Source organism: Artibeus jamaicensis, unplaced genomic scaffold (assembly GCF_021234435.1).
Source record: "Artibeus jamaicensis isolate MK-2021 breed Jamaican fruit bat unplaced genomic scaffold, CSHL_Jam_final scaffold_1019, whole genome shotgun sequence".
NCBI classification, from domain to species: Eukaryota; Metazoa; Chordata; class Mammalia; order Chiroptera; family Phyllostomidae; genus Artibeus; species Artibeus jamaicensis.
This window is the reverse complement of record NW_026522025.1, coordinates 30149037-30162493: the sequence shown is the minus strand read 5'-3', so window position 1 is coordinate 30162493 and position 13457 is coordinate 30149037. Positions and strand designations below refer to the sequence as shown.

The following is a 13457-nucleotide window of genomic DNA, read 5'->3' as shown; positions in this document are numbered from 1 at the left end:
ATAGTAGCACAATTAAAAATGTATTGGATGAGTGAAAATTTTCATCTCACTTTAACATTGTATTGTGAATATTTCCCTACAGTCGTATATATTCAGAAAAGAGGTTGTGAACCCAGATCCACAGTCCACATCTGGCCTATTAAAACATGTTGTTTGAGGAGTAACTTAGACTCAGTCAAATGTACAAATCCTAAGTGTACATTTTGCTGCATTGCACTAGTGTGTGTACCTGTATAACCACCTTTTCATCGAGATATAGAAGGCTCTTTCATATCCCCTCCCGGCCCTTCTTTTCACAGGATAACTGGCATAGTTCATTTTTTAAATTGGTTTCCAACTTTAAAAATTGGGAGATTTCATACAAATATCCAAACGGCCAGCGTCTTTTAAGAAATGGAAAGCTGTGATGACGCAGGACCTGCTCTCTCTTTGGACACAGTGCGTTGTCTCGGAGAAGCAGCTGTGCAGAGATGGGGGTGTGCCTTCCATCTTCGCTCTCCTCCTTCCCCCCTGACCTTGAAATCAGGTTCTAGTTGCCACTTATAGGTTCAGTGCACTTTTTATGATGGAGAAATATTTATTCAGTTATTTCTGTTAAAAATGGAAAGATGAATGCCACACTAAAAACATTATCTGTTTCTTAGTCTATTTCATTCAGACTCATTTCTCGCCTTTTATATATTTGTTAGCCACCCTAGTTCTATTGGATTGGCGAAAAAATTTGTTTTGTTTTTTTCCGTAAGATGAAGTTTAATGTCGTAAACTTCATTCAGAACCCATTTGTTAGATTGTATTATGACAGCTGGCATATCAACGTGCATTTAAAAAAAACTTACCAAAATTGGTGAATTTTTGTGTAGCATTTTACTATTGAAGATGGAAGAAAATATGCAACATTTTTGTCCTACTATGCTTTTATTGTTTCAAGAAAGGTAAAAATGCAACTGAAATGCAAAAGTATACTTGTGCAGTGAGTGTGTGGAGAATGTGCTGTGACTGATCAAATGCGTCAAAAGTGGTTTGTGAAGTTCCGTGCTGCAGATTTCTCATTGGACGATGCTCCACCACTGGGTAGACCAGCCGAAGGTGATAGCGATCAAATCGAGCCGCTAACTGAGAATAATCAGCATTATACCACACAAGAGATAGTTGACGTACTCAAAATATCCAAGTCAATAAAGTTATTGGTGAAATGAAAAGTGTCTTTTATCTTATGAAGAAAACCATTCTTTTTGGCCAATCTAATACTTGGTTATGTTTAAAAGTTGCACGGTGTCCCATTGCATAAATGTATCGTTTATATAAACAGTTCCCTACTGTGGGACATGTAAGTTATTTCTGTTCTTTTGATATTGCAAAGAATAATAGGTGAATCTTTGTACAAATCATTTTATTAGGATAAAATTTTAGAAATGGAATTTCTGAATTAAAATATATTTTCATTTTTAAGAATTTTGATACATGTGGTCAAATTGCTTGATAGTAGTATAAGTTGATATCTTTCTGGGGAACTTAATATGGGGGAGTATTCATTTCTGTACATCTGTGCCAATGCTGGGAATTAACAAAAGTTTTGCTGATATAGTTTATAAAAACAAAAAATGGGAATTGCTGGCCAGGAATTTTTCATCTTATCTATGTAAATAAGAATTATACTTTTATTTTAAAGGACATAGTATAGAAATATTTATTACTCAGTACAATGCTGTCCCTCGAGTTGGGAGTTAAGTCATGTATTTACCATGTACTTTGTATATGAAGTAATGTGAGTATCTCAGTACAACTGGAGAAGTCCTTACTCTCGACCCTCACACACATGTGTGCACAACACACAACAGTTATTACTGAGTTCCGCCATGTTGTATTCTGGGTATACATGAGAGTAAATAATGCAAAATCTTGCTGTTTTGAAGCACATAGAACTAATTTCTACACATTGGTTGAATATTTGCCTTCATATTTTTAACTGGGTGCTGCTGCTCTGTGATTTGCTTTTTAAGGAGATGCCTACATAGAGGAGCAACAGCAGCAGGACTCCGTGTTGCACTGCTGAACTGGTCCCTCAGGTTCCCTGGCTCTGGCGATTGCTATGGGAGATTGGATGACTGTTACAGATCCAGGTCCGTCTTCAGGTAACTGAGTTTAAAGTAACTGTAAGCTAAAGCAGTGATTGTAATGGTGATTTTTTTCAATGAAACTATAATTACCACAACATTGAAGATGTGACGAATGAGAGAGACAAACAATGGTAAAATATTTATTTCCATCTTGAGTAAAATTATTAGGGAGAGCTTAGAATTATGCCATAAGATATGTTTTGGATGGATGATAGATTTCTTGATTGTTACTATTTTTGACAAAATTTTTATGCATTTGAAATAAATTCACTGGCTACTTTATTTCTCTGATGTATTCCTTCAGTTGCATAAACTTTGAGTGCGTAGACAAGTGACTTGTCTGTTTTTATAAATCTAAAGCACTGTAAATTAAGGTAGCAGATTGTAGCTTAACATGCTTATTAGTAAGAACATCACTTCATAGTTGTGTCTTTTTGGAAAAATGTATACAGTCTTCATACAAAACCCAACTTTGTCTTAATTTGAAAATACTTAAAACTATTTATATAATTCAAAATCTTTGATAATGAATATTATATTAACATTGCATGCATTTTATAAATTAGTTATATAAGTGCCTCTTATTCTTTCAGAAAGCAAAAATCTCTCTCAATATACCTCAGAAACAAAGATGTCTCCATCAAGTTTATACTCCCAGCAAGTGCTATGTTCTTCAATACCTTTGTCAAAAAATGTGCACAGTTTTTTCAGTGCCTTCTGCACAGAAGAGAATATTGAACAAAGTATATCATATCTTGATCAGGTAACTTTTTTTTTGTAAAAAGCAAGAGTGTATTGTAAATCATGTTCTATAGTAGAAGGTGTTATATTAATGTTAGGAGAACACTTGCCATTGCAAGTGTGCTGCTGTGCGAGGGCCAGGCCTTCATTAGATTCGTGGAGATCTTCGTGAGCAGCTCTCTAGATACAAGGCCCATGTTTTCCCCTGGGGCAGGGTGGCCTCCCATCACCCCAGGGGCTCCTCCACCGAGTGTCGCCCTCATTTTACTGATGTAGAAACTTGAGTGCTCTGCTCTGAGTGAATACAGAGCAGAGACAAAAGGAACCTGGTTCTCTCAGATATGTTTCCTTCAGAATATTTACTATTTTCTTAACTATCTCAGGATATTTTTTTTTTCTTTCTCAGAAAATATTTCTGTCTTGCATTTCTTTACTAAGTTGTCTGATAACCAACTTTTAGGAAAACGTTTTCTCCCACCAGGAATTGACTACTTTTGGTTTCCCTTCATTATATGAAGAATCCAAGGGTAAAGAGACAAAGAGAGAATTAAATATAGTTGCTGTTTTAAATTGTATGAATGAGCTACTTATACTTCAGCGGAAGAACCTTCTAGCTCAGGAAAATGTGGAAACACAAAATCTGAAGCTGGGAAGTGATATGGACCATCTTCAGAACTGCTATGCAAAACTTAAGGTAGAAATTACACGTCAATCTGAATTTTAATGCCATTATTATGTAATTTGATGGTGTAAATTTTCATTGGCTTTCTCAAATTTTAGAGTTAATATTTAAGTTTTATTTTTTTTAAATGGCTGATTAAAAGTGAACTTAAAGTAACTTGTGCAAATTCATTATACTACTTCCTAATATCTGTATCAGCAACATTGATTTAATGAATTGTTTAGTGACTTGCTGAACCTGTAGACAGTTAGAGTAGGAAATACTTATATCCGAGAAAAATAAGGATTGCCCCACCCCATTCAGTCTTGCTTAATAAATTAGATGCTTAATTTACAGAGGTCTTAGTATGACAGGCTGCATCAGTTAATTCCAAGAAAAGTATTCTAGAGGGCATCTAAGTGAAAGTTGCTAAAAATCTCAGTACCAGAAGCAGGCCAGGTTGCTTGTCACTTGTAGAAGTCTCTGGGGCTCGAGAGACGACCACAGAAGAATGCTTCTGCAAACTTGCTTATTTCTCTGAACAGAGGAGGTATTTTTCACGGGGCCATTGACCTCTACCTTAAAATATAGAGCATTTGTTGCTGGCTTCTGCTTTACTTTCATTCTTTCCTTTTATGTTTTCCTTTAATTTTTTATATTTTATCCATTGAGAATGAAAGGGAAGGATGTATTGAAAATCACATTAGGGTAGAGACTTCTGATTGTGTATGATGGAGGATGTAATAGAATCAACCCAGGGTAAATTTTAATAAAACCTTTTGAATCTGCATACTCCCAGAGGGTCAGCCTCCTAGTTTTTCACCTGTTGGTCCGTGCCTCTCCACTGTTTTTCTTCCTCTGTATCCCCCCCTCCCACACTCCCTGTAAGAACAGATAACAACAACAAAAAAAACCACTTAATATCTTGAATCTGAGCTGTGTTGGAAAGCAATAGGATCTCTGTATGTAATATTTGGAAATTAGTAGGGAGTGTACAATAAAGAAGTGGCTTGGAGCTGGCCTATATGTGAGTGCTGGGAGCATTTGGTAATTGACTTAAAGAAGCATCAGCTCCTCAGCAACACCTGCTCCTACTAGCCCCTCTTTGCCTAGTGCGATTTTCTGTTGTCTTCTAGCTCATGTACAGTAACAACAGTATATTTTCTCTTTAGTATTTTTAGATTTTGTACACCCTGTATGCCTAAGGAGTGGAGATTATCCAGCTGTGCATCTCTCTCAGCACACTGGGGAACTGTAGTGGGCTGGAGGGGCCAGTTGCTACCTCCAGGCTTATTAATAGGCTGCAAGTTGTGGATACTACTTCAAGTATAATCAAAGAGACCTGTAGAAGGTCTTATGAATTAGATCAACCCAGAGTTGTAAACCCTAGACTAAGTTTTAAAACTTTTTACATGTGGTCATCATTGGCCAAGTCTTACAAATAGCTACTGAATAATTAATTACATAATGATTTTGGTAATTTGGGGCTGTTGAGCCTTTCCCCTAAGAAATGATCATTTATTAGGACTATGCAGAGCATTGAGTGTTTTATAGAATACCTTCTAATTTAGAATTTGACCTGGGTTAGTATCAGGTATTTTGGGTCAACTCTGGACAGAAATGTGTGTTTAGAGTTGATCTGTCCTTGAGTTTCTAGATCTACCATATGATTCATTCAGTTTTTTGAGCAAAAGTTGTAGAGTGTGTACTAGGCACTGGGTTTCAAAGATGAGTGGAACCCAGTCCCTGCTTGCACGGAGATTGTAGTCTAGCGGAAGGAGATATCCGGAACAGTAATTATTTGTTTCACTAATTGTTCTTGGTGTGGGTGATAATGAAAAAGCTTCCACAGGGAGGTAACAACACTTGAGCCGAGTTTTGAGGGATGAATAGAAATTTGCTAGTGTTTGGAAAATGCGTTCTAGGTAGAGCATAGTAGTTTCAGGGAATAGCACATAGAGCTCTGTAGAGGCTGATGTATGTGCTGTATGACGAAAAGTGGTAAGCGGTGAGGCTGGGCCCCAGGTGATGCGAAAGGCACTGTGCAGAAACCTGGGGGCACCGAGGAATGTAAACGGGAGACATGTATTGTGCAGATATCAATCTGGCAATAGTGCAGAGAAATCATAGAGGGGAGGTGTGGATTTGTATTTGAAATGGAAGTGGAGGGGCGTGGGGCTCCGAAAGCCCGATGGAAAGGACAGCTGTTAGCAGGCCTCGGCAGTCACGCAGACCAGGGGAAATTTGGACTTGGACAAAGGTAGTGCCAATGGAGATAGCAAGGGGGAGCTGTGAAGACAATTTGGGAGGTAGAATTTTATGGAAAACTGAATTTGGGGAATAAGTCATGAATTTAAGATACTTTTCAGGTCTCTGACTCGGGTTTGCTGAGGATGGTAGTGTGAGTCACTATGGTAGACAGTGCAGGAGGAGAGTGTACAGATTTGCAGGGGTGATGATGTGTTCAGATAGTGTTGATAATGACTCTGAGTGAATCTCTCATTTGACAGATTGAGGATGTGTCAGCTGGCCCAGAGGCTTTAAGTTCAGCCATACCAAATGGTCTGGCCTGGTAGAAAGTTTTAAAGGAAAGGGTGCTACAACTTTTGACAGCCTCAGAGTTATCAAGTTATAACCCTAAACCTATGGATATCTTCTTGAGATCCATTGTTACAGAGGTTGTGCAAGTCATTGTATGAATCATGACATAACTTGAATGGCTTTCATATTTTATAAAGATAAAAAGAAGATTTAAAAAATATTCTAGTTTCATGCAGAACTTGGCGCAGTTTCTTTAGAAGCGTGCAGAATGAATTGAAGTGAGCGCCGTATTCTACACTGATTCCAGCATTGCCGCCATTTCTTCCTGAGGAAAATCTTTAGAGTGTGCCACCTGCAAGTGACAGTCAGTGTCACACTGAGTCCCACCTTTATGACCTGCAGTGTTCCTCTTTGCCAATCACCAGTCTTCTTTAGCCTTAGCTTTGTCACTTTGGGCTCTTTCTCAGAGCATGCTATAGAAGGGTTAAAAAGTATTAAAAAAGAAATTTAAGATCCTGGGGGACGACATCACTGGAGTAAGTGAAGAGCCTTACAAGGGATCCACTTTGAAGATCTTCTGAGTATACATTAAAAATTTGGTAGTGCTTTAAAAATATTTTGTGTACCTCCAAAATTTTAGCAAACACCAGCATACGTAGCTTGTTTTCACCAATCTTTTAAGAATTCGTTTGCTCTGAATCCTGTGTTAATTTTAATCAAAATTGCATGTGAATGTTTTAGGAACAACTGGAAACCTCCAGGAGAGAAATGATTGGGCTTCAGGAAAGAGACAGGCAGTTACAGTGCAAGAACAGGAATCTGCATCAGCTACTGAAAAATGAGAAAGATGAGGTGAGTTGCCAGTTCTGCAGATAAAGTTTAAGTGAGTTTTTTAAAAAATTATTTGAGGTGACCCTAAGAGCCACTTCATTTTAAAACAAGAAAGAACAATTTAATCATCCTCTGTCAAATCGTGTGGTGGACCTCTGTGTACAATGTTACGTCATATTTAACTGAGGGGAGGAACCCTCCCTGTAATCCCCTCTGCCAAGTGGACCCACCTGGAATAGTACACCAGTCCCTAGCTCGTGGCAGCCAGTATCCTCGACCATCCCTCCTGGATGTACACGCGCTGTCACTTTTTGTTAGGCACAGGGATGCTTTAAATGCAGATGTCTTATTCTCTGCCTTACCTCTGCTTAATATCTGGCATGCCTCTTCTTGCACTATCTTAATTATTGACATTGTTCAGCGAGTCAAGAAATTGATTAATTGAGCACAAGAGTTGCTGTTTAAAAAAAAATCACACTAAAAAAATCTCGTTTCTGAGGCTAACAATATTGTAATCCTAATCTTATTTTTGCTTTCGTGGTTACTTAGTATTTGGACCTATAGAGCCAATGCATTTGAAATTATTTTTTAATTTATGCAAGAAGAAATCATTATGTTTTTTAGATATGCGTAAGTTGTTCTATCTATCTACACTCATCCACCATTACCCCCCGTGGTGTCGATTTTCCCATGCTATTCTTACCCTCCCCCCTAGATCATTATGTTTTAATTGCTCTGCAGTTTTATTCTTGACCATGTGATAACTGTAAATATAATACTTAATATATAATTTTAGTGCTGTATATGTTGTTTTAACTATAATTAAAGATTGATGATGTAGTGTATTTCTTTAAGGACCTTGTAGTGATTTAGACAGATTTGTTTTACCAGATTTGGTTATTTAGTAGTATATTTAGTAAGTGATTAATGAAGCATCTTAACTAAACCCCAAGGTTGCTTATATATTTCCTTAAGTTATTTCTCAGAAAATTTTGACTTAATCTGTAGGTTACACATAAGTGATTTGAAAATAGTTCACCTTTAATAAGGATTTAGTTAAACATGATCATCTCTTACAGATATTAAGAATGTTTATGTAGAATAGAGCATAGTTCTATTAAGGACTGCCTGAGAAGCTATAGTAGAAATCAATACTGATCACTAGTGTCTGGCATGTAGTAGGTGCTCAGCAAATGTCAGAACTGGGTTCTGCTCTTTGTACTTATTCTAATTTCACAACTGCTTGTGGTTGGAGAAAAATGAACCCCTTTACCTGCTGCCGTCCATGTACCATGACTACTTTGTCTTGTCACAGGTCGATAAGCAATAAAGTGATTCAAGTCCTTCGTATGAAGAAATCACTGCAAATGATCAGATGAATTCTGCTTGTTTCAGATGAAGCTTTAATTACTTTAACACTTTCATAAATGAGTTTCTGGCTAAGTCTACACGTAGGGTGAAAGGTGTAGAATAGTGATTTGCAACTGGTGTGCCACAGAATTGTTAAAACCTGCAGTACCTGATTGTTTAGTCAGAGGCACTGACCTCTTTTCCCTGAGAGGGTCAAATGAAAAATGACAACAGCCAACCCAACAATAGTCATCTGGTGTGAATGAATCAATATTATACTTATTTTTTTGGTCAGATGGGCAAAAAATAGATTTTTTGGTTATCCTGAACTTTTAGTGATTAGTTTATGTGTGCCATGAGATGAAAAGGATTGACAGTCGCTGGTGTAGAAGATAATTTAGAAAGCAACAACAGATTTTCAGAGTTAAAAATAAAAATTTGATGTGATTCATTTAAGTGATATTTTAAAGAATGATTTTTAGTAGTTACGGAGAAGGAAGAATAATCCTAGAGTTCTGAAACTATTTTACAGGGAACTGAATGATAGGACCTCTTTTCTCTTTCGAATTTGTGAGGTTTAACTGGGTTTATCAACCCTTAAGGGACAGATTTGATAGAAATTCTTTTTTCAGGTACAGAAATTACAAAATATCATTGCAAGTCGAGCTACTCAATATAATCATGATATGAAAAGGAAAGAACGTGAATATAATAAACTAAAGGAACGTCTACATCAACTTGTTATGAACAAGAAGGATAAAAAGATAGGTAAGAAGCAGCTGGCGAGGATGAAGCAAATAAATAAGCTAATAAAATACTATGCTAAGAAATAAATGTAAAAGCATTAAAAACAGTTAACTCCTGAAGTGTCATTTTCATACTTTACACAATTTTTAAATGATGGTATATATCCATATAAAGTAGAAATTGAGACCACTGGTGAGTGAAAAATAGTGATTTTGTTTTACTGATTAGTTGCATATGCAAATTGCATTTCTGTTAACATGGCAAGTGTAGGATTAATCCATAGAGAAAAACTAAGGCAGAGGACACTCTGATCTTCCATAATAAAGAACCAATGATACTAAAAATCAGGATCAGTTTGTGGTATCACTAGAGATATGTTTCTGAGAAAATTGTTCATCAGACCAGTAATTTGTTTGAGTTCCTTTAAGTTGAGTTGTGCGTTTTTGAAACAACTATTCAGAAGGATGGATTATGAAAGTTATGCTTATATTTGAGTCTAAGGTATACTTCTGTCTGGTATTCTTTTGGAAATTAATGTGTAACTTCATCCAGGTTTGTGCCTAATTTCAAGTAAATAGCATGGAGTAAGAAGTAGGTCTACATGGACACGAAAGTAGATACACGTAGTTTCACTTGCCTGTTAAGTCTCAGGGGACATGAAATCTGTGCGTTTATTTATTGGAGCATGGTTTCTAAGTGGAGGATAGATAGTCTGTCCTGTAACCTATATTATGCAGTCATACCCCTAAACTGTCTTTTTAAACTGAACTTGAACTTGCACGCAACAGCTGATGAGCAGATGTTTCAAGCTGTCACATGCTGGGCTCTGGCTCCCAGCAAGCCATTGTGTTGCCTGCATCACTCATGTGGTACAGCAGAGATGTGCAGCTATTCAAATACTTTATTCTAAAAATTATTGAAAACTAAAGTGTAATAAGCAATTAAGACAAGTTTGAAAATCTTTCAATATTATGAGGTAATAAATCTTAAAGTGTACTTGGACAGTCATTGGTTTTTAAGGTTGGTTTACCTGGTGTTCATTCATGAAGAAAATAAAATTAAAGAAATGCTAAAAGTGTAAAATGTATTGCCTAGTTAGAGAAGTTTATTAAAAATTTTACACTGGTAACAGAGCCTTTATTTCATGGGGGAGAGGGGTGGTCTGGCTTGTTTCACCCAGTCCAGACCCAGGTGAAAGTGGCAGTTTTACAGTGTGGTGTTATCAGCTCTGACATCACAGTAACTGACCCCCTCCTCTTCTTTCTTCCTCATACCAATTGCCTCCATCTCCACCCAGTGCAGACTGGGCATTAACCCGATGCAGGGCCTCTGCTCCTCCACTGATGCAGATGCTACAGGGCTTGGCAAACTTCTGCAAAGTTCACGTAGTCAGTATTTTGTGTTTTGTGGGTCTAAACTGTTAATCTCTGCCATCGTAGCACAAAAGAAGCTGTAGGCAATGTATAAACAAATGGTGTTCTAATCAGACTTAGTTTATAAAATCAGGCAGACAGCCTTCAGGCCTTGGTTTGCCAGCCCCTGGCGATGAAATTAATGATGACAAAATAACATTTTTTAGGAATTTACTGTGTTAAGTGCTTTAACAGTTTCATTTGCTCTTTATGACTTACTTTTGGTAGATACTTTTGTTATTACCTGTATTAATGAAGAGACAGGCTGAGCAGTTAAATAACTTGCCATAGTCTCAGTGCTTATCAGTGATGCAGCTATAATTTGGTATCTGGCTGACTGAGCCCAAATATTAATTCGTATGCCAGATTGACTTACGTCCCTGATGTGTTGTAGAGTCTATTAGGGTTTTAAACACTTTATCATGCACAGTGAAAATTGGTTTTGTTCTGTGTGTTCACATTTGTAGCTATGGAAGTTTTAAATTATGTGGGGAGAACTGATGGAAAAAGAGGCTCTTGGAGGACTGGTAAAAGTGAAGCAAGGTGAGATCCGATTTCAACTGATAAACTTAATCAGGCTTTTCTTTCTGTACTGTGTTTTCATACTGACAGTTTCTTTTTCAGGAATGAAGATGAAATGTATAAAATTCTATTGAATGATTATGAATATCGTCAGAAACAAATCCTAATGGAAAATGCTGAACTTAAGAAGGTTCTTCAGCAAATGAAAAAGGAAATGATTTCTCTTCTTTCTCCCCAAAAGCAGAAACCCAGAGAAAGGGCAGATGATAGCACAGGAACTGTAAGTGGCTCTTTCCTCTAATATAATCCTCAGATTGCGAATTAGAACAATTGAAATGCTAGGTAGGTGTTCTTGGTGGGGACACTATTGATATTTTGGACAGACACTCTGCTATGCTAACCCCAGTCATCTGTCACAGCCAAGAAGATGTCCCTGTAAGTTTCCAGACGTGTCCTGGGAAACGATGGGGATTATTTTCTGAGAACTTAATCTGTGCCGAACACTGTGATGAGCCCTTTTATAAGCATGGTGTCATTTCATTCTTACTACAATTTGATGCTGTTGATACTATAATTATCCCCATTTTATAGATGAAGGCACCTGAGGCACAAGAGTTAGCTCATTATCACATATGACAGAAGCAGGGTTTGAATCCAGGTCTGTCTTGCTCCAGAGTTTGTGTTTTTAACCACCGTGCCAATATTCTTTAAATATTTTAAGTATTGTGTACTTAAGCAAAGTCTACTTTTCAGAGAGTGAGACTTTTGTTAACTTTAGGAACCAAATAATCATTTAATTCATAAATATATTTATAGTATATTATGTTCTAGTCCCTGGAAAGAAAAAGCCAAAAAGATTTTGACTTTTCCCTTTTCTTTGTTTGGGCTGCTGTAACAAAATACCATAGACTGGTTTTTAAACAGAAATTTATTCCTCACAGTTCTGGAGCCTGGAAGTCCAAAGTCAGGGTGCCAGCAGATTCAGTGCCTGGTGGGGGACCTCTTCTCGGTTGCAGATTGCTCACTTGTGTTCTCGCTTGGTGGAAAGGGGGCCAGAGAGCTCACTGGTCCCTTTTGTAGAGGCACTCATCCCGGTCATGACCCACTCAGTGCCCAACAGCCTCACCTCCCAGTACCATTACACTGGGGGGGGTTAGACTTTCATCATAGGAGTTTTGAGGGAGTACAACATTCAGTCCATTGCCTCCCTCAAGAAGCTCCTCTTAGGAGAGAGACGCATGTAGAGAAGTAGTAATTCTCTAATTACTATAGGCTGCCATAGGGTGGTACAGTGTGTAAAAGAAAAGTTATGGCAATCAGGGAAGATGTCACAGAGCAAGTGACATTTTAATTGGCTCTGTAAAAAAATTAGTAGATGTCTTTGAGGTAGCAAGTATGGGAAAGCAGTTGACCAAGGGAGAGTAAAATGCACAACTGTCTGAGAAAACCAGTCACGTAGTGGCAAAAAGTTCTTTTTATTTAATTGTTTTACATGTAAATTTAAATTCTAGAGTCAAGATTTATGACTAAAATCTGAAAATAACAGTGTTGACAGAAAATGCTAATTATCAGCAAGTCACCAGAACTTTTTTCTTAAACCTATGTTTGAGGACTACAGGTATCCCCCGACTTTTTGAAAGTTTGCAGTGTACCACTTCGCTTTTATGAAAAAATAACTACAATACGTGTTTTCATTAACTGAGGAAAAATCCAAAGAGGATTGCCACTTTTAAATGAATAGGAATTGCTTCTTCGCTGCCCGCCATTTCGGTCTATGGAAGGTTTTACAGCAGCACTCTGCTTTCGGAAATCGGGGACCCGGTATTTATTTGTAGTGTCAAAGATCTTTCCAACCGATAAGCCCATCCAAACTCTTACTTTTTTCCCCCTTCTTTAAAAAACAACATTACCTGAATGTTCTTTTAAACTCTACAGTTTGGGGCCTGCTTGACGTCTTATATTTAGTTAACCTTCTCTCTCAAAGTCTCTCTTCTGGTCAGTTCCTAACATTCACTAGTAATACCGCTCCAGGATTAGCGTAGTTTCTATTACTCCTGTAGTTTCTTCCATTCCTGGCCCATCCTTTACTAATCTCTTCGTTACTAGCTTTCAGTAAGCAAAAGTACCATATTTTACTGCGTATAATGTACACCCATGCATTATACATGAGATTATTATACCCATGGTATGTAATCACTATACCCATGTATAGTGTGCAACCTTATTTTTCCCTAAAAAAGTGAGCATTATATATGGCAAAATGCAGTAGGTAATAAATAAAGATCTTTCTCAGATAGTTAAATTCCCCCTCTCCCTCATTACCCAACCAGTAGTATCTGTGTAATTCATAATTACATTCTTCAGATGTTAAGGTTTGGAGAAACAACCTTTTAGGATATTTTGTGGTTTTGAGAGATCTGTGTTCCAGCCCTGGCTGATGCGGCTCAATGGATAGAGTCCTGACCTGTGGACCCAAAGGTCGCCAGTTCATTTCCGAGTCAGAGCACATGCCTGGGTACTGGGCCAGGTCCCCAG

The 13457-nt window shown here is 37.5% G+C and overlaps 1 protein-coding gene across 6 annotated transcripts in view; it reads left to right on the top strand.

Moving 5' to 3' along the window:
* The window catches only part of SSX2IP (SSX family member 2 interacting protein), a 44356-nt gene that overhangs the window by 16576 nt on the left and 14323 nt on the right, over positions 1-13457 (top strand). For 3 of the 6 annotated variants that reach the window (XM_037163972.2, XM_037163970.2, XM_037163971.2), the window contains exons 2-8: positions 2001-2132; positions 2711-2880; positions 3340-3552; positions 6802-6912; positions 8874-9009; positions 10868-10943; positions 11025-11202. In XM_037163972.2, coding sequence (XP_037019867.2) covers positions 2090-2132; positions 2711-2880; positions 3340-3552; positions 6802-6912; positions 8874-9009; positions 10868-10943; positions 11025-11202 — 927 coding nt within the window. In that variant the 5' untranslated portion in view covers positions 2001-2089. The remainder of the gene's footprint in view (positions 1-2000; positions 2133-2710; positions 2881-3339; positions 3553-6801; positions 6913-8873; positions 9010-10867; positions 10944-11024; positions 11203-13457) is intronic. The other 3 variants (XM_037163973.2, XM_037163974.2, XM_037163975.2) reach the window with 3 other exon arrangements.